The 21,445-nt window shown below is 44.9% G+C and overlaps 1 protein-coding gene across 1 annotated transcript; it reads right to left on the reverse strand.

The window, feature by feature from the left end:
- Window positions 1–251: 251 nt before the first annotated feature.
- TMEM231 (transmembrane protein 231) lies at window positions 252–21,177 on the reverse strand. The gene is made up of 7 exons (XM_039256470.1): window positions 20,752–21,177; window positions 20,492–20,661; window positions 7,090–7,218; window positions 6,609–6,752; window positions 3,788–3,869; window positions 2,538–2,643; window positions 252–2,169 (listed from the first exon to the last, which is right to left on the reverse strand). Exons 1-7 carry the CDS (start codon window positions 20,888–20,890, stop codon window positions 1,989–1,991), a joined length of 951 nt encoding a protein of 316 aa, XP_039112401.1. The 5' UTR covers window positions 20,891–21,177; the 3' UTR covers window positions 252–1,988.
- Window positions 21,178–21,445: the final 268 nt, after the last annotated feature.

Below are 21,445 nucleotides of genomic sequence, written 5' to 3' on the forward strand. Positions count from 1 at the left end.
ACAGTTGTAATTTTCCAGCCTGTGGGTTTCCACATGCCATGTGGATTCCACCAAAAACTCACATTTACTTGGGGCTGGACCAGGGGATTTTGCCAAAGGGCTAACAAAAGCTCCAAGGTCTTTGGGCAGAGCCCTGGCAACTCAGGGCTGCCGGTGAGTAACTCGGAGAAGTGTGCGCAACCTCTGCCCTTCCCACCCCCACTCCCTTTGCAAAGTCTTCTCCTCAAAACAGACACATGCAACATGCCATTTTGAATATTTTAATTAGAAAGGTACAAAACATTGCGGTTCTTTATACAAATTCTGCGTTAAAATAATTTAACAAAATGCAAAGCAGTGTTTGTTCACGCCTTTAGCTATCTTCCCATTTCTCCTTACCTTTTTGTGATTCAAACCAGAAACCATTTTTCATTTAAATCCCAAGAAAAAAAACATGTGTGGGTATATAAACAGCCCTAGATATTAAAAGACAAGGCAGAGGGGCCAGTGTTAAGCTATTTTTGTGCTTAAATACTTCAAAACAGCTGTTTCCCCAAAACTCTCATTTTGGTCAGCCTGCAAGAAAAGGTGCTTTGGAAATGAGAACTGAATCTCCAAGGTAAACTGAGGCATACAGGTGTAGAGGAGTGTGTTTGTGGGTGGGTTTGAAGCATGGTTCAGAGCAGGCGTGTCTCCAGTGCCGGTGACACCTTGGGATCATAAAGCGGATCCATCTGTCCTTTGAGGACGGCTCGGTTCCTCAGGCCAAGGACGGAGAACTTGTCTTCCGTGTGCAGCAGAGGCCCATTTCAGCGAGTGAAGACACTTGCTTAGGCAAGAGGTTGATCCTGTCATTCTGGTAATGACCAGGCCGGCCGGGTTAGGCTGTCCTGGGAGGGCGAGCTTCCTCTGTATCCCCTCACTGCACCTTGTGCGTCCTCCCGAAGCTGCTCCCTCTGATGGGCACCCTGTTCCTCCACCAAGGGAAATACAAGCAGCTGGGTTGCCCGCTAGCCCTCCAAATAAACTCTGTGGTTGTTGGCAGTGGGAGCCAACACTAACAACAGGTCCTCTGTCACCCGCGTCCTTTTCAAGACGGGGGGAGGGCTGTCAAGGAGCAGGAGTGGCAAGTGTCCAGGCTGTTGGGTGAGGGCCAGAGAGAAAGAAACTGTTGTTACAATCCTCACTTCCTCCCCTGTTGCTGAGGGGGCTGTGAACGAAACAGCACTCTGGCTTCAGCCTGCTGTTCCAGGGGCACAGACGGGGCGAAAGGCAGGGCAAAAAGCCAGCCACAGCGGGCCAGGGATAAAGGGCTGCTCAGCCGAGCTGATGACAGACCTCTGTCTGTTAGCCTGAGGGCAGGTGGACCTTCCCGGTGTCCTGGAGTCGCCCACCCCACACGCGTGCGTGCATGGGCTCCCGGGCGCTCCCTTTCTCTCGCTCCCATTCTCCCCTTCAAGGACCTCTCAGTTCTGGAAACCAAAGTTCTGAATGGGAAATTTAGATGCTCAGGAGTGGAAAGTGCGACTGATTTGCATATCTCTCACACGAGAGCCCTGAAAAGAGTAAAAAGTGGTTTACAATAGTGGGAAGAAATGCATAGCATGTTTCTCGGTTCAAGAGAGGAAAAGTCTTTGCTTGATCAGAGATGGGACTCTTTCCAAGAGTTCTGAACGGACTGTAGTTTTCTCCTGAAATTCAAGTCTAAGGCAAAAAGAAAAAGAGAGAGAGAGAGAGAGAGAGAGAGAGAAGCAAGCAAGCAAATTATAGCCTTTAGAAACCCTTGGATGTTTCCACAAACTAGTCCCTGAAGATTTTGGAGGTGCTTAGAAGACATGGAATTTGCGTAGAGAAAACTTAGAAGGGATTGTCCTTTGTCTCTGATGGGAAAAGGACACGCATGGGCACGTGTCCATGAGAAGCTCTTTGCAAACATTTCTTAAGATGGCCGTTCTCAGAAGACAAGGATGAGGTAGCCAGGTCCTGCTTAGTTCCCAGAAATGGTCTTCTTATGATAAATGCTCCTTATACGGTTCTCCCTGGGGCATGACTGTGACAGGGATTGTGGTCACCACCTGATTCTGAAACACAAATCTTTTGATTCTTTCGAAAACCCAGAGGAAGATAAGCAGGATGCTGACATACTGGATCCAGGCAAACTTAATCATTTCCCAGAACCCTGGTAGATAAGTACAGACAGTTAAGGAGTCACAGATGATCTTTTCTAAGTGGAAGTTAAACTAAAGGTTTCGTTTAGACAGGAAATGGCCAAAATGTTTCAAATACCCTTATGATAAAAGGGACGACAGAAGAATATTAAGACATACATATGAATGATTCTGGCCTGAAGAATTGCCCAGAAAGAGATATGAAGAGGAAATGAGGTGGTTTTTTTTTTTGTTTTTTTGTTTTTTTTCTTTTCTGCATGAACAAGCAGATGGAATCATTTAAGCACTTTCCAATCTGAGGCTTCCCATATCTGTTCCTTCTTGGGACAAGGGAGTCACCTTCCTTTTTTTTGAAACTGAGCTATTACGGCTCTTTCACAGAAAGGATATGAAATGACCTCCACTGGGTACCGGACGACAGCGTCAATCACAAATGGGGCTCCGGCAGCCCTTCCCACCAGCCAGATGGGGTGGGGGTCCATCAGGACGGTGGTCACTGCAGTACAAGCAGGGGTTAATCAGTCCGCGAATGCTCTCTCGATAACATAAGAAGGGCTATCCAAGTACTCTTTGACCCCTCATGCAGATTCTGCGCACCAGAACTCTTTCCAAAGAAAAATGACTCAAAAGGAAAGGGAATTGAATATGCAAAGCTGCTCACAAATTATTTGTTAAAACACTTGTCAAAACATTTATGTTAAAAACTCGGAACAATCTGTGTGTTCTTCAACTGTTGGATGGCGGAGCAAAGGAATACTATGCTACCACTCAAAATAATACCAATTAAAACTCTGTAGCAGCGTGGGGAAATATTTACATTACGAAGTACAAAAAAAAAAAAAAAAAGAATCCTAAAATGTTTTCTGAGCTATGATAAGAGCTGTGTGAAAAAAAAATCTGCATATGGACAAAGGCTGGAAGGAATAAAGAAAGAAAAGCTGTAGATGAGTGTTTTTGTTTTAAAATTCCTCTGGCTTGGGAATAATGTCACCAGTGTGTTACAAAACTTCAGGAAGAAATACTGAAATTGTAGCCCTCCCTCTTGATAAATGTGTGTGGATAGTATCTCTGATGTCCAGCTGCCAGGTGATGCTTCGGATGCCTTTAGGGAAAACCTCAGACCGCCAACCAGACCAATGTGCTGAGCCAAGCACACGCGCTGGCCTCAGAGCCTTTCCTCCGTAAGGGATGGATACACTTTGCCCTCCAGCGAGAACGCTGGGCCCTCTGTTCTTCAACCGCTCATAGGGGGTAAGTCACTCCCATTCCCTACTTCTATCTGAAAACCAGGGATAGCAATTTGTCTTTGGCTTCTTTTACAGGTGTGGTGTGGGGAGCAACTCAATTAGGCGTTTACATAAAAGAAGAAATCCATCAAGCGAGTAATCAATAAATATGGCACATAAATGTGCACTCACCTGCTGGACCATAAGAGTAGTGGGGGTGTGGGTGGGGTGTGGGTCTTCAGATCAGGAGGAAAAGGAGAGATTCTGGGTAGCCTGTTCCCCTCCCATCACTGAGTAGCCACTGCTTTGGACATTTTTACCATGACAAGGTCTCCAGTTCTGGTTTTGTCCAAGGTTCCCACTAACCCGGAAGGTCCCTGAGAAGCGGCTGAATGGACTGTACCCATCACTCACCATTCCTGTCCTGGTAAGCGGCAACGATGTGGGTGAGGTCATAGTCACGGGCAAAAGGGCTGGTCCCGTTGATTACAGACACCTGGGATATGACAGGAGGATGTGGGTGAGCCCCAGCCCCCTTTCCACTCAGCCTTTCCTCCTCCCACCCACCCGGGGCTGAGACCGCCCTCTTGGGCCTGGTGGCCTACTCAGTCATCAGTAACCTTTTCTTCAAGGATGGATGACCCCTCACCCTGCAACAATTTTTTTTAATGGTTATTTATTTTGAGAGAGAGAACACGCAGGAGGGGCAGAGAGAGAGGGAGTCACAGAATCTGAAGCAGGCTTGAACTCACGGACCGCGAGATCATGACCTGAGCCAAAGTTGGCCGCTTAACCAACTTAGCCACCCAGGCGCCCCAGTGATTGAAATTATCTATGTTCAATCTTCCCATTTGAAGGGATAGAAAAAGGGGTCAATATCCACCTTTCACAGGTGGATACCCCTCTCTATTCCAGGGGGAGCAATAATTCCTTAAAAATTTTTTGAGACCATACTTTCAACCCTTTTGTCTTTTATTTGCTCTTCCTTGGATGCTCTGTAATTCACTGCTTTTAAGTGTAGAAATGGAAGTAGGATAAAGTACAAATAATAAGCATATGATCCTTTGAAGAAGGAAATGATCTCCTGCCTTCTAATATCACATTCCTGTTGATATAATCTACTATATAAACCTGCATATAAAATGGTTATATCTTGGGGTGCCTGGGCGGCTCAGTCAGTTGAGGGTCAGACTTCAGCTCACGTCTTCAGCCCCGTGTCGGGCTCCGTGCTGAGGTGACATTGCCAAGCGTGCTTGGGATTCTCTCCCTCTCACTCTGCTCCTCCCTGCTCATGTGTGTCTGCTCTCTCTCTCTCTCAAAACAAATAAACTTAAAAAAAAAAAAGGTTTATATCTTACAGTCCCCTTCCTCTTAAAAAAAAAAACAACTTATATTGATTATAATTAAAGTGACCATAAATACGTTTATCTGGACCAGTCCTAATTATGCCTGTAATAACTGATAACATTGAATTTCATTTTCTTTTTTTTTTTTAATTTTTAAAAATCTTTATTTATTTTTTGAGAGAGAGAGAGACAGCGTGAGCAGGGGAGGGTTGGAGAGAGAGGGAGACACAGAATCTGAAGCAGGCTCCAGGCTCTGAGCTGTCAGCACAGAGCCCAATGCGAACCCACAAATGGTGAGATCATGACCTGAGTTGAAGTCGGATGCTTAACCGACTGAGCCACCCAGGTGCCCCTGAATTTTATTTTCAAAAGTAGCCCAGCCCAACTTATATGGGCCCCCCATGTGATAAAAGAAAGGTTAGTAATGAGTGATCATATGCATGAATTCCAGCTCCAGCCAGCCAGTTCATGATTCTGTTATTTACAAGCACCAGGATTTGGGGAAAATAGATTAATCTCTTTCTGCCTCAGTTTCCTCATGTGTAAAAGGAGAGTTCAGTCTTTCAACAAATCTGTCTGAGTGCTCACAGTGTGCCAGGCCCCGTTTTAGGTACTGGAGTGACTGTATAGAAGATGTCACTGCTTTTACCGCTGGGGGAAAACAGCTAGCAAAGAACTGAAAACGTATCTTCGCTATTTCCTGCGGGAGTAAGGAAGATACATCTGGGTGAGGGATGATGGGCAGGGTGGAGAATGCTCTTAGAAAGGAGTGTCAGGGAAGGACCGTGCTCAGGACATTTCAGCAGGGACCCGAATGCAGTAGCAGAGCATGCTGTGTGGACACTTGGCAGAGGGAAAGGCCAAGTGCAAAAACTGGGGGGGGAGTGGCGGGCAGGGGGGCAGGAACTGCTTTGCAGGCTTGAGGAACAGCAAAAGTGCCGGTGTGGCTGGAAAGCAGCAAGGGAGGCTGTGACAGGACCAGAGGCTGGAGAGCTGGGAACTGACAGGGCCAGGCGACTCATGAGGCTGCGGTCATGACCCATGAGATGATATATTTAAACCTTTTAACTCAGGCGCCTGGGTGGCTCAGTCGGTTAAGCGTCTGACTTTGGCTCAGGTCATGATCTCACGGTTCGTGGGTTCGAGCCCCAAGTCGGGCTCTGTGCTGATGGCTCAGAGCCTGGAGTCTGTTTCAGATTCTGTGTCTCCCTCCATCTCTGACGCTCCCCTGCTCATGCTCTCTCTCTCTCTCTCTCTCACTCAGGAAAAAAAAAAATTAAAAACCTCTTAACTCAGGGCTGGCATGTTACATGCTTAAAAAACGGTGGTTAGTATGATTCCCCCCGAGTTTTCCATGAACTGCCAAAGACCGCTTGCGACATGCCTGTGAGTGCACAGATACTCAAAAATAACAGTTTAGTTCTTTTTTTTTTTTTTTAATGTTTTATTTATTTCTAGGAGAGAGAGAGAGAGAGAGAGAGAGAGACAGCGTGAGCAGGGGAGGGTCAGAGAGAGAGAGGGAGTCACAGACTGAAACAGGCTCCAGGCTCTGAGCTGGCAGTCAGCACAGAGCCCGACGCGGGGCTCGGACCCACAAACCGCGAGATCATGACCTAAGCGAAAGTCGGACGCTTAACTGACTAAGCCACCCAGGAGCCCCAAACAGTTTAGTTCTTAAAGACAGATGTCCCCCGCTCTTTTTAGATGTAAATACCGGTGTATCTGTCTCTATATTTTGAAAGAATTCCCGCAAGAATTCTTCAGAAATCATCTTCTGCGTCCCCCACAGGAAAAATGCTATTTCTAACTTCCATGTCTCCCTCTTCCAAGAACTTGATAAACAGTAACAGAGAGAAACAAAAGAGAGGGACAGTAAAAAGTATCCTTACGTTGTACCGAACATCGAGGCCACCACAGCTCAGGGGATGCTTCTGCTGCAGCCTCAGTTCTCCGTTCACATAGAGCTGGGACCCTGGAACAGCGAAGGAGGATTGGAGGAACGCCATGCTCTGCATCACGAATGTCGACATCCTCTGAAATCATTCCATGGAGAGACAATACCAATTTCAGGCGGATCGGAAGGCTCTGGGTTCCCAGCATCCCTGTGTGTGGTTGCAGCCAGTAGTCTCTTAAACACCAGGGTGAGCCATGCAGGAAGCCCCCTGCGCAGAAAACCCTCTGAGCTCTTAATATCTCACATACATTAATAGGGCCTCGATGAGAAGCATTCCATTTGCCTCAATTAAAACCCAAACTACACCTCAGAATAGAGCCTTCTGCAGCATGGATTTTCCTACAAATCAGAAAGAGAGCTCAGTTCTATTAAAAGACAAAAGGGGAGGGATGGGCTTTCGTAAGGAATCGACTCACGTGCAATTGGTAGGAGAAAGTCAAGATGAGCTGCACACCAAGAACATGTTCTGTGGATTGCAGAGGAAGCTCCAGTTTAAAATGCAGCACATCCATCTTCCCATCCTGGTTCTTGTCTTCTTCTCTAGTCTAGGAAACCCAAAGAGGGCCAGTGACCCTGGTCCTTAATAAGTCCAGGAAGAACACGCTGTTGTACACGTGACCCATTCCTTTGCTATACACAGGATTTATCTCCCCCACCGAAAGAAAAAAAAAGAATAAATTGCTATAAGTGGATCGATATCAGGGAAAGAGACACGATGTATGTGGCCCTGACCTTTCATACCAGCGCTTCTCAGTCAAGAGCCACACTGAACCGGAACTTGAAGTGGCAAGATCAACAACACCTGGGTGGCATTTTTCTTTTCTCATTGTCTCCTTCAATCTTTTTTGTTTGCTGTGTTGCTGGTGTTCTCTTTTTTCTTTGGAAACACATCTGAGTTTATATGGAATATTTAAATAGCACATTAGAATCGCCTTCTACTTCTCTAGAAGTCAGCTTTTTAAAATAGAAAAAAGGGGTGCCTGGGTGGCTCAGTCGGTTGAGCACCAACTTCGGCTCAGGTCACGATCTCACAGTTCGTGAGTCTGAGTCCCGCATTGGGCCCTCTGCTGTCAGCGCGGAACCTGCCTCTGATCCTCTGTTTCCCTCTCTCTCTGCCCCTCCCCTGCTTGTGCTCTTGCTCTCTCTCTCTCAAAAATAAACATTTAAATAATTTTTTAATAGAAAAGAAATGAATCCTACTCATTATGTATTCTCCCAAACAGACTCAGAAGAAAAGCACCAAGCTCTATTTATACTTTATTTAAACACAAGTGTCTTTGCTTCAGACTATCGATACTGGACCTCATTCTCATCATTGATGTCGGGGCTTGAAAGCCGAGTGCATATTTTAGTACCAATCAATACAATGAAAAAGGAAGCTATGTAAAATCAGCAAGGCATTAAAACTACACAGATGATTTACAAATTATGGACATGAAAGTAGGGAACACAGAGCTCTACAGAAGGAAAATGGCAAATGATAGCTCATAGAAAACACCAGAATCCAGTCTCACCTCCCATAGTCCGACCCCATACTGACCCTAAAATGAGTAACAGGGAAGATGGTCACTGAAATAAGATCACTGTGACATGATTCCTTGGGACAGCTCTGGATCCTGTTGCTACAACTGACCCTTTCCCCTGTAGGTTCTCAAAGGATTCTACTACGGTATATCACCGTTCCCATCTGCATGCTCTGTGAACAGATTCATTTTGCTTTCCGCCATTACTACTACGCAAGGAAGAGATTCTTTGTTCTTTTTCAGGCTACTAAGGTTGTTCAAGATGGAGCGATCTCAGTTTTCAGGACCTTTCAATCATGTCCTTCCTTCTAGACAATAATGTCCTTATCCTAGGCCTTGTTATAGAGGAACCAACCCCCGCTCTCCTGCCGGATTTTGTTTTCTCTGTCCTGTTCCATCAGCTTCACAGGTGTAGGGGAGGGATATCTGTTACAGGGTTGGCGATCAAGTTCCTGAGGCAATTAGGTATTAGCAGTTTTGAGTAGAATGGAAAACAGGCTGCCTTGTCTTCCTGTGAATTTTCTTCGGTTGGGAAGACTTGCAAGACAAAGTTGGGTTAACTCTCTGTAGTGGACCCATGCCTTCTGGATCTTTCGGGTTGGACAGGAAGACAAAGATCAAATGTATGTCTCCACTTGCAGGACAGGATAGTGGTTGGGGGGAATTGCCAGAAGAATCCAGACCCCAACACAGTGTGGGAGGGAGAGAAATGTATTTTTTCATTTGATCTTTACAATAAAGCCTGAGGTAAGCAGAGCGAGTATTATCCCCACTGTTTAGATGAGAAAATTGAGGTTCAGGGAGATGGAGGGATTTGTCGTGTGTGGCTAGTAATGGTAAAGACTGAAATCACATCTTTGACTTCAAATCTCACTCTCTTTCCAGGACTAAAACGTCCAGACTTAAAAACCAAACCCCCCAGGGGAAGGTGTTAGGTAGGACAAATCTTTTTGAAAAACGCCAGCATCAGAGTTTGTAAGTCTGTATTCTGTCTGTGCACACACTTTTACTTCAAGTTCACACAAGATAGGAATTTGACACAGCAACATAATTTAGTGTCTGCCTGTTAAATTCTCACATTACTCTGTCAAGTATTTTTTTAGGGGCCTACTAGGTGCCAGGCACTGTCGGGTGTTGGACACATATAACGGCAAACAAAACAGACGAACTCCATACCCTAATGGGGCTTATGTTCCAGTCCAGGAAGGCAGAAAATAAATCAATACACAAATAAATGTGGTAAGTGCCACAAAGAGAGATGAAGCAGGCTTAAATGAAAGAATGACAAGGTAGGATTTCACAGCCACTTTTTACAGGAAATATTCAGGAAGATCTGACTGTGGGAGGCTGGAATCAAGTGAGGTGGCGAGGCACAGAAATATCTATGGGAAGAGTGATCCCTGCTGACAAAGTTCACTGGCTCCGAGCTGTGCGCAAAGTGGGTCAGTGCTTAAGGGAGCGAGGAGGCCGGTGCAGCCGAGGGGGTGAGGAGGCAGGTGGAAGCTGAGGCCAAGGCAGCCGTGGGGTGAACGAATGATGCAGGCACTGCATCTCCCGCAAGCGCCCATCGCCAGGTCTGGCTTTCATGCCCACAGGGCTGGCAGGGTGGCTGCGTTTCCGTGCCAGCACTTGGCCCACTGACAACACCCACCATTTCATCCCACTGAGTTCAAATCAAGCTTAACGCATGTGCAACAGCTCTAAAGGCAGGCATTCAGAGAGCTAATACTTCTTTAACACAAGTTCAAGGTTAGTACCTAAAACCCCATTGGTGTGTTTGGCTAAGAGAATTCATAAATTACACCGGCACCTTATTTTCATAAGGCATATGTGCAGCTCGAAGCAGCTTGTATATCCATTGATTGTCCCATCTGATTCCCCTGCATATATCAGTTATAGTAATAATTAGCAATAATTAAAAAGCTCTTTACAGTGTTACATTGAGGCTCTAAGAGAGGGTACGGGACCCAGTGACAGAACTGGGGCTAGGACTTAGGTTTGCAGGCTCTATCCAGTGCTCCTTCTACCAGAGCCTACAAGAACCCTAATTTCAAAGATTTCTGGTGGCTAAAGCAGGATAATCCTTTAGGAAATGTTAAATCAATATGAATATACTAGATGAGATAAATGCAGGCATTGGTAGGTTTAGTCAATTCTCTTCAGGGTGCCTGGATCCTTCGGGGGCCAATCAGGGAGGCAGAAACAAAAATAAACAATAACTTTAACAGAGGGAGTTTAGTATAGGGGACAATTAGTAACGAAGGCGTCAGAGGACCAGAAGGGCAGGAGGGGAGCACTGAGGTAGGATACAGAGGGTGAGAGCAGAGAGCGGCGCCGCCTAGGGCTGGAGAAGGAAGGGGAGAGGCTGGCGTTACCTCAAGGAGCTGGGATCCAGACCTCAGGAGCCTGGAGGAAGGAACCCACCAGAGGGAATCAATAGGCCTGGAGGAGACATCCCCCTTCCGTCTGCTTCACCCGGACAATGGTTCTTTCCTCTGGCTGCGGTTTCCAGTTTTCTCCCACTCCGAGAACTGGGCTCATCATGCCTCCTACAGGCAGAGCCTCACAGAGACGCAGAGGGCAAGGGAGGATGTGGTTTTCAGCAACTCAGCATGAGCAGGACAAAGCAGGGTGCGGAAGGACGGGTTTGGGACGGGAACAAGGCCCACTAATCTGCACACCACCTGTGAGAGTTGCTGTAAATTTAATCACTGCCATTATTTCTGGCTGCACCGACTTGTAACATTTCCCCCATCAGGGATTCTACAGTATTTGATGGTTTGTTGGAATTTTGTTAGGCTCCTGTTTGTTTTCATACCTTTTAATTCTTTCATATCATAGTCTTTTATCAAAGGTTAATTTCTTAATTTTTTCAAAAGATTTTATGTTTAAGTAATTCTATACCCAATGTGTGGCTCAAACTCAAGATCCAGAGTTGCATGGTCTACCAACTGAGCCAGCCAGGCACCCCAAGGTTAATTTTTTTTTCTTACGAATAGTTTATTGTCAAGTTGGTTTCCATGTAACACCCAGTGCTCATCCCCACAAGTGCCCTCCTCCATACCCATCTCCCCCCTCCCCCCCCCACATCCATCAGTCCCCAGTTTGTTTCTCAGCATTCAAGAGTCTCTCATGGTTTGCCTCTCTCCCTTTCCCCCACCATTTCCACCCTTCTTCTCCCCCATGATCCTCAGTAAAGTTCCTCCTAATCCTCCTATACGTGCAAACATATGATATTTGTCCTTCTCTGCCTGACTTATTTCGCTCAGCATAACACCCTCAAGGTCCATCCATGTTGCGACACATGGCCAGAATTCATTGTTTCTCATTGCCATGTAGTATTCCATCGTATAGATAAACCACATCTTCTTGATCCATTTGTCCCTTGATGGACCCTTAGGCTCTTTCCATGTTTTAGCTATTGTTTAGAGTGCTGCTATGAACATTGGGGTACATGTGCTCCTAGGCCTCAGCATTTCCGTATCCCCCAAGGTTAATTTCTTAGTGCATACCAGTGTCCATCATACCATATTCTTGTCATCGTGGGGTGTTTCATATTTTTCTTTTAATGTTGAAAGCATTCTTTGGCACCAGTCTCTCGGTCTCCAGCAAAGTAGGGAACAATACTTTATGGCTCCTAGACTCATCAAATTCTTGCTACTTGTATTTCAATGAGTCTAAGATACCATCAATTATAAAATGCACCATTACTTTATATACCAGCACCTTTTATATGAGCACCTGGATGGTTTGGTCAGCGGAGTGGCTGACTTGATTTCGGCTCAGGTCATGATCCCAGGGTTGTGGAAATGAGGCCCATGTCAGGCTCGGTGCTGAGCATGAAGCCTGCTTAAGATACTCTCCCTCTCTCTCTCTCTCTCTGCTCCTATCCCCTGCTAACACACTCTCTCTCAAATAAAACTATACACACACACACACACACACACACACACACACACTATAAACAAAATAAATTGATCTAGGGATTCCTAAAACTTCTTTACATTTTGATATATTTGCATCACTTCGTGACTCCATGATAGCCGTACCTTTCTATGTAATTTTGTCCTTTGTACCTCAAGCACATTGGTGATAAAATATTTTTTAAAAACCCATAAAGGGACTAAAATCCACTGGTCTGGGCTCTTAGGCAGGCTGTAAACTAACCATTGGCACCTTTGCACATGGGTAGGCAATGAGGACTATGCCAAGCCTGTTTCCCGGCAGCAGCTGTTGTAAGATACCATAGAGAGGACACCGTTTGATTTCAGAGCTGTGAAAAAAAATGGGTATCTCAGATGCATGATGCTCCCCACTCACCTTCCTGCATCCCCTTATAGCTTCAGCCCCCATATTCTGTGGGTCCACACACGCCTTAAAAAGCTAAGTCAGGCTTATTGAAGAGAGAGGTCACCCTGTGCTTTTTTTTTTTCTTCTGTCATTAACAACAATAGCAACAAGAAACTCAGACTGGGAAAGCATTAAAAGCATAGGAACTTCAGAGACGCTGTCCAAGGTGAGCTGAGCAAAGGAGAAGCAAGACCATTTCTGACTTCTGAGGCATTTCCCCAAATTAGCAACCACAGAGCCGCTCCCCTGCATTTGGTCAAAACTTGACCTAAAACCACGGCTTCCTTGGCTTCCTGGGCAGTTTCTCAGGCGGTAGTTAGTCCAGCTTTATGTAGGGAGTTCAGGGGAAGAAAGTATTTTGCTGCGATAAGGGTTCAGAGGATACAACATAGAACGAGAAACCCTTGGGTTGTAGTCCTGACTGTTCCCTTGAGAACAAGGCAAATTATGTCACTCCTCTGAGTCTGGGTTTCTTTACCTGTAAAACAGGGGTATAAACCTCTACATCACAAGGTTAATGTGAGGGTTAAAGACATAATATATGTAAAAAAAATCGGGGTGCCTGCGTGGCTCAGTCAGCTAAGTGTCCAACTTCAGCTCAGGTCATGATCTCGCAGTTTGTGAGTTTGGGCCCCAGGTCGGGATCTGCGCTGACAGCTCAGAGCCTGGAGCCTGGAGCCTGCTTTGGATTCTGTGTCTTCCTCTCTCTCTGCCCCTCCCCGATTCATGCTCTGTCACTCTTTCTCAAAAACGAAAACATTAAAGAATATATATGTAAAAAATTAATACTTAATAATGAGTGAATATCACAGCCCAAGTACTACGTAAAGGGCTTTAAATATATTATTTAATGACAAAATGCTAAGCATATATTTCAGACATAGTAAACCAACAGTAATTTTTTTTTTAAGTTTATTTATTTACTTTGAGAGAGAGAGCATGAGCAGGGGAGGGGCAGAGAGAGGGAGAGAATCCCAAGCAGGCTCCATGCTGTCAGAGCACAGCCCAACACAGGGCTTGATTTTACGAACCATGAAATCATGAACTGAACTGAAATCAAGAATCGAACATTTAGCCAACTGAGGCATCCAGGCATCCCAACAGTAATTTTTATTACTATGGCTTGCAAGTGAATCACCAGAAGATCACCCGCCTGCTTTAAAACAAACCTGAGGGGCGCGTGGGTGGCTTAGTTGGTTAAGTGTCCAACTTTTGCTTAGGTCATGATCTCGCGGTTCGTGGGTTCGAGCCCCGCGTTGGGCTCTGTGCTGACTGCCAGCTCAGAGCCTGGAGGCAGCCTATTTCAGAGTTGTGACTCCCTCTCTCTAGATCCCTACAGCGCACACACGGTCTCCCTCTCTCTCTGTCTCCTAGAAATAAATAAAACATTAAAAAATTAAAAAAAAACAACAAACCTGAGACTTAATTCACGTATCCAATTACGTATAATTCACATGTATCATTCACTAGATTTTAGGATATTCAAAAGTTGTGCAATTATGTCACTATCTAAATTCCAATTTCAAAACATTTTCTTCATCTGGAAAAGGAACCCTGTGTCCATTAATCACTACCCATCTCTCCCCTCCAATTCCCCAACCCCCTGTAACTCATAATCTAATTTCTGTCTGTATGGATTTGTCTATTCTGAACATTTAATATGAATAGAATCATACACTGTGCTGCTTTGTGTTTGGATTCTTTCACTCAGCATGTTTTGAAGGTTCATCCATGCTGTAGCACATATCATGACTCCATTCCTTTCTGTGGTTGAATAATTTTCCGTTATATGGTTATAACACAATTCGTTTATCCATTCATTTTTTTTTAATGTTTTATTTATTTCTGAGAGAGAGACAGCGTAAGCAGGGGAGGCTCAGAGAGAGGGGGAGATACAGAATCTGAAACAGGCTCCAGGCTGAGCTAGCTGTCAGCACAGAACCTGACGCGGGGCTCGAACCCACGAACCGTGAGATCATGACCTGAGCCAAAGTCGGATGCTTAACCGACTGAGACGCCCAGGTGCCCCATCCATTCATTTGTTGATGGACGTTTGGGTTGGGTTTTTTGCTATCAGGAATAAAGCCTCTATGAACATTTGCGCATGAGATTTTGTGTAGATATAGGTCTTCAATTCTCTTGGGTACACATATACCTAGGCATGGAGGTGCCAGAAAATATGGTAATTCTAGTTTAACTTTTTGAGAACTGCAAACTATTTTCCAAAGCAGCTATGTCACTTTATATACTTAGCAGCTGTTAATTGTTTTTGGTTTGTTTTTGCCTTACTTGGGCACTTTCTAATTTTTTTTCCTTTAAAAATTGTCATTATAGTCCAAAAGTCTTTTTTTTTTTTTTATTTCTAGGAGAGAGAGAGAGAGACAGCGTGAGCAGGGGACAGTCAGAGAGAGAGAGGGAGACACAGACTCTGAAATAGGCTCCAGGCTCTGAGCTGGCAGTCAGCATAGTGCCCAACGTGGGGCTCAAAACCACGAACTGGGAGATCATGACCTAAGCGAAAGTCGGACGCTTAACCGACTAAGCCACCCAGGTGCCCCAGTCCAAAAATCCTGAATATGTATTATACTCTTATGGCACAGAATTTAAAAGGTAAAAGGATGTATAGCAAAAAAATATATAGTAAAAAATTTCTCTCTCACTCTAACCTTAGCTACCTAATTCCTTCCCCAGAGCAATCAGTGTTGTCAGTATCTTTTGAATCCTCCCAGAGAAAGAACATGCATGTATGTATATGTATACACAACCACACACACATATGTTGCTATTTTTTCTATTATTTTTATATGAATAGAAGCTTACAATATACAATTTTTGGTTTTTGTACTTATCAATTTCTCTTGGAGGTAATTCAATATATAGAGATCCACTTCATTAAAAAAAAATAGCTAGGGGCAACTGGGTGGCTCAGCTGGCTAAGCGTCTGACTCAGGCCATGATCTCACAGGTTGTCGGTTTGAGCCCCGCATCAAACACACTTCAGCGCAGAGCTTGCTTGGGATTCTCTTTCTCCCTCTTTCTCTGTCCCTCCCCAACCTGTGAGTGTACATGCACGTACTCTCTCCCTCCCTCCCTCTGTAATAAAAATTTTAAAAAAAAAAAAAAAAAAAAAAAACCTATGCCAGGCACATGGGTGGCTCAGTTGGTTAAGACAGACTCTTGATTTTGGCTCAGGTCAGGATCTCATGGTTCATGAGATTGAGCCCAGGACGGAGTCTGCTTGGGATTCTCTCTCTGCCCTTCCCCCACTTGCACACGAACTCTCTCTCACTCAAAATAAATAAACTTAAAAACAAAAAAAGCTATGCGACTCTCCACTGGGCAGGTGTGCCACAATTTCTTTGCTGAGTCTTCTTTGCTACACGGGTTGTTTACGTTATTACAAACAATGCTGCAATAGGGAACTTTCTATATACGTCATGTCTTCATGTCTAATGTGTGCACAAACCTTAGGGTACCTCACTTGAAGTGGAAGCAGGCATGAAGCAGGCCTGTACATCTGTAATTCTGATAAATATGGACGTGTATTCCTTCAAAGAAGTTGTTCCAATCTACATTCCCATCAGTGACATACAGGAATGCTCACACGTTTCCCTACATCTTGACCATGGTGTTGTCAACTTCAATTTTTGCTTATTTGATAGATTAAAAAATGGCACTCAATATATTCTTTGCATTTCTCCAATCATTCTCGTGATTTCATATATTTAAGAGTCAAATGTGTTTCCTTTTCTCTGAACTGTTTACCTTCTTTGCTTGTTTTTCTAGCGGGTGGTTGGTTTTTTCATTATAGATCTATAGGCACTTTATGTTAGGAAAAGGAGCTTTTGACAAGTGATGCAAATAATAAAACACTTTCCTAGTAGTCATTTGTGTTTTGATTGTGCTTATGGTATTACCATGCCAATAGTTTTAAACAATTATTTTTAATTTTATAGATGAATTTACCAAAAATGTTTCTTTTATGGATTCTAGATTTCATGTCATACTTCAAATAACCTTTCCTATTCCAAGATATAAAAGCTTTCACCCACCATTTGTTTCATTACCCTTATTATTTCATATTTAAAATTTTTTCATGTTTATTTTTGACAGAGAAAGAGTGCGAGTGGGGGAGGGGCAGAGAGAGAGAGGGAGACACAGCATCCGAAGCAGGCTCCAGGCTCTGAGCTGTCGGCACAGAGCCTGACACGGGGCTTCAACTCATCGAGATCATGACCTGAGCTGAAGTTGGATGCTTAACCAACTGAGCCACCCAGGAGCCCCTTATTTCAAATCTTGAATTGAATTTTTATCTATCTGGACTTTAATTCTGGTGTACAGTCTGGGCCCTGGCTCCATCTTAACTTTTTCCAGATGGCTTCCCCTTTGTCCCTGCACCATTTTATTCTATAAGTCAGCTTTTGTCGCTGATTTAAAATGCCACCTCTATCATATTTGAGTCCTTTTCTATACTTTTTATGTAAGTTCTTGAAACCACATTGCTTTGCTAGTTATGTCTTTAAGGTATAGTTTATATCTGGTAGAGCTATTCTCCTTGTATGACCCTTCTATTTCTCCTAGAGGTTTTCCTTCTTTTTCCATATATCTGTCTGTCCCTCCAAACTGTCCTGTTTTCATTGAGAATACATTGAAATTATAGATTAATCAAGGGAGAAGAGATATATTTATGATGTTGAATTTTCCTATCCAAGAATATGAAGAGACAGGGAGACACAGGGAGATAAAGAATCTGAAGCAGGCTCCAGACTCTGAGCTAGCCGTCAGCACAGAGCCCGACGCGGGGCTCGAACCCACGAATCATGTGATCATGACCTGAGCCGAAGTTGGACGCTCAACCGACTGAGCCACCCAGGCGCCCCAACATTACCATTTTTTTAATCTCTTGTGTCATTCGTCAGTCTCTTTATTTATATAGATCATGTACATTTTTTGTTAAGCTTATTCCTAATGAGTTTATTTTAGGGGTTCCTGTTGAGATCTGTACTTGCACTATACCTTCTAACGCATTTACTTATACCTTATGATTGGAAACTATTCTTAAACCAAGAGCCCAGCTAGGAACAAAGCAAATCATTTACTGAGAAAGAACACAGATGACATAGTCATAGATTGCTTATAGACACTGGCCTAGAATGGAGGGAAAAGAAAGACTAGGAAAAAAGAGCTTTGGCTTTGTATTTCATAGTGTAAAATTACCCAGTATTAAAAAGGATTAATAGTTCTGGGCACCATAAAAATAAGAGGTTGTTTTGGTTTTGTGGATCAAAAACGGGCACACATACATTAGAAGTAGGGGAACATGGGCAGTGCTCTTGAGGGAGTAGTTTCTGGCTACAGAGGTAATAGCCTAGCTAACTAGCAGTCCAACTCGGGGGACAGTCAGTTGGTGGATGAACAAATGAAAAGAACAAATGAATAAAATCGAATGCTATATCCTTGTTTTCATGATTACTTTATGTTTTCATAATTATTTCTTAGACTCAAGTAACCAGGGACCATGGTAGAGAGGAATACACAAAGGTGAAGAAAAAAACCTTGTACAAAACTTAAAAGACAGGGAGTACTAATCTAAAGTAAAATGAGCAAGTTAATTTTTTTTGTTTGGAATAAAAAAATCCTTTTGCTTCCACTGTTGGACAGTAAACACATGCACGTGGAACACGAGAACGATAGGGGGTATAGAGGGAAAAGTAAGCATACGCGGGGCTCGAACCCATGAACCGTGAGATCATGACCTGAGTCGAGGTCAGACGCTTAACTGATTGAGCCACCCAGGCGCCCCTCCAGTTCTATGTTTTAAAATCAATTTAAAAGACATGATCATTTGAAGAATCAAAGGAATTCAACAATGTTTGTTACAAAACGCAGCAGACTTCCAGCCCCATGGCAAATATTTTCATCTCATTTACCTGATTATGTAGAAATGAATCTCCAGGTCTTTAAACAGCATTGGCCCAGGCACTTCTGGATTTCTCAGAGTTGGGCATTCTCTGAGGACTCTCCACAAGGAGAGATGAAGGGTTAGTTTTCTGCCCTCCACTCCTCAACTGAGTTTAACTCTCATTTTGGTTAGTCAATCAATATTCAGTGTTCCCACAATTATGACTATGTAAATCCTTTTCCTTTCTCCCTCTGAAGAGCCTGAAATTAAGGCCTCCATTAAGAGAAACCTCGGGCTGCACATAGCCCCAGTCCCAGTCCCAGGAAAAGCCTCAGATTGTTCAACGCTAAAGCCATCCTCGGACGGCCCTCAGATCAGCTAAACAAAGATCATTCCTATGGTCTGAGTCAAGGCTGGGAACTGCAGACAGTTATTTTATACAAACCAGCCAATTTCTCACCGCTTGCCTGACCCTCACGTGGACCCTCTGAACTCACGTCATTTTTGGTCATTTTCAAAGGATTCTCAAAAGTTATGATTGGGTCCCACCAAAAGTAATGAACACCTCACGGATACTGAATGGTCGAAATTGTTACCATGGGTGCTGTACAATTGTAATTGGTGCTTATGTGATGATGCTACACATACTGTAACACCCCCAACCCTTACTCCTTAAAAACCCTGTTCGCTATTGTTCTTCGCTTCACCTTGCTGCCAGGGCACTGGTAGGCAGGCGGGTGAGCCCCTGCTCGAGCTTGTAATAAAGACCCTTTTGTATTGGCATCGGTGCCGGCTCCTTGGAGGTCTCTGGGACTCGCGATTCGGGCACAACACCTCTTCCTTACTTCTTATTTCGCTGGATTTAATAATTATTTGCTTGCTTAGTTTTCTGTTTACTGATATAATTTCAACCAACAGTTTATAATTCCTCACAATTTGATGTTTAAAGGTGCAAGATTTACTCAAAATCTGGTTCCCTGCAGAATTCTAACAGTGAGAAAGTAAAAGCACATCAAACATCCACCAACAGAGAACTGTTAAATAAATCCATTACAGTTTTTCCATATCGTGAAATACTATGCAGATTTTAAAGAGAAAAAGGTTAATTAACAAGTATACATATATCAGACATGTACTCTAATTTTGTCATTATATATGCTTTACTATTTTACAATGAGCATGCATTTTTATAATCAGAAAAAAAAGTTAAAGGAATCAGAAAAAAGCAATCTGAATCCTATTTTGTTGTTATTCATACGTCCAATCAGATTAAAAAATGTTTGTGTGTGTAAAGAGATTCAACTTTGGAAGAAGAAAAAACAGAATTTTTACACTTCCAAAGGAAAATATTTTCAGAAAATGAGCAGAAAGGGGGTGAATACAGAGGAAACACCCATCCTGAACCAAATACTAAATTACAGACAGTAAAATGTTTCCTTTTCATCCTGGACAGCTGCAAAATGGAGCAGCATCCACCGTTACAAATCCAGGGCGGCAGGACAGGGCCCCTAGCACTTTCTGGGGATGTGGCTTGACCAATGAGCACCTCGGCTTCCACGTGTTAGGTCTGCGTAAAAATGCATGCTTGTGCGGGTCTCTGGGGCGATGCACAAATGCAGCGACACAGTGGGGTAATTAATAAGAACACTTTTCGGCCTTTGTGATTCATAAAGTAATTTTAGCGACCACCCATCCATCAGGCCGGGCCCACGGAAATGACGGGGACGAGAGACAGGCTCCCCAGGCCTCGGGTTTCTGTGTTGGACACATGCTGACAGCAGTGGCTAACTTTCTTGGGGTTGGGGACTGCTTGGAGAAGTCAAATGAGTCAAGAGAGTCACCTCCCGGGAAATTCAACATAGGCCAATGCGCTTGTGTACACAATTTTCGTGGGTTCACGACCCTTAAGACCCAAGCTGGGCTTCCCCAGGCGGGGCCTGCTCACCCTCCCCCCCCCCCCCCCCCCCCCCCCCCCCCCCCCGGCACCCCTAGCCACCCTCTTCCAGTCCCGGTGGCCTCTAGGCCCGAGGGAGAACCACCTACCGATACCAGCGGGACGCGCAGGTGATCCCCCTGGAGCCGGTTGAAGGCGGGGAACGTGCTCCAGGCCAGGAACCCGCCGGGATCGGGTCCTAGCAAGGCCACGAGCAGCACCTGGTGCTGGAAGCGCACAGTCGGCTGCTCTTCGTAGCTGCTCCGCTTCAGCCAAAACCCTAGAGATAGAGAGGGCGATGTCAGGAAGGCGGGCACCAGCACAGCGGGCTGCGGGGAGCAGTGCGCGCAGCGGCCGCGGGCAGGCTCACCGTGGCTCCGGAAGGCCACCAGCAGCGGCGGGATGTACGTGAGCACGGCGGCCAGCAGCAAGAAGAGCGCGGCCTTGGAGCAGAGCCCCGCGCGGTAACCGCGCTCGACAGGGTGAGAGAAAAGCTCGTAGAGCGCCATGAACCCGGCGCGGAGTCCAGCCCCTTGTCCTGGAGCGCTCCGCGGTTCGGGAGGAAGGACCAAGTTTGGCTTCTCCTGGTTGCCATAGCCTTGGTCTCCACGGCAACTGACGGCGCAGGGAAAGGAACCAATAGCAAGGACGCGAGGCCCTGGTAGGGGTGGGGCTCAGAGGGGGCGGTGCCCACTGGTGGGCGTTAGACCCAGCCTTCCGCTTTACGTGCTTTTTCCAAACGCTAAGTGGAAATACGATGTTTCGCTGCCCAGAATCGTCGCCATCTCCTGTGTTAATATTTGTGCAAAATAAGATTTCCGAAAAGTTGACTTGAAGTAACTGCCTGCTTATGTGTCAACTGTTAATCCCCAACGTTGTTCATACTTAAGTCCTACCGGACACAGCACACCATACATTACGGGAAAACACAAATGTGGCTGTAGTTCTGGCGGTGGCCGGGCTAAGACCAAAGTCAGGTCCCTTTGTCTCCTAAATTTGTTGCTTTCACTATACTCTGTAACAGGACAGACAAATCTGTCGGCACTTCTCGACACAAATCTCTG

This window comes from Hyaena hyaena, unplaced genomic scaffold (genome assembly GCF_003009895.1).
Source record: "Hyaena hyaena isolate Hyena2069 unplaced genomic scaffold, ASM300989v1 scaffold_584, whole genome shotgun sequence".
Classification (NCBI taxonomy): Eukaryota; Metazoa; Chordata; class Mammalia; order Carnivora; family Hyaenidae; genus Hyaena; species Hyaena hyaena.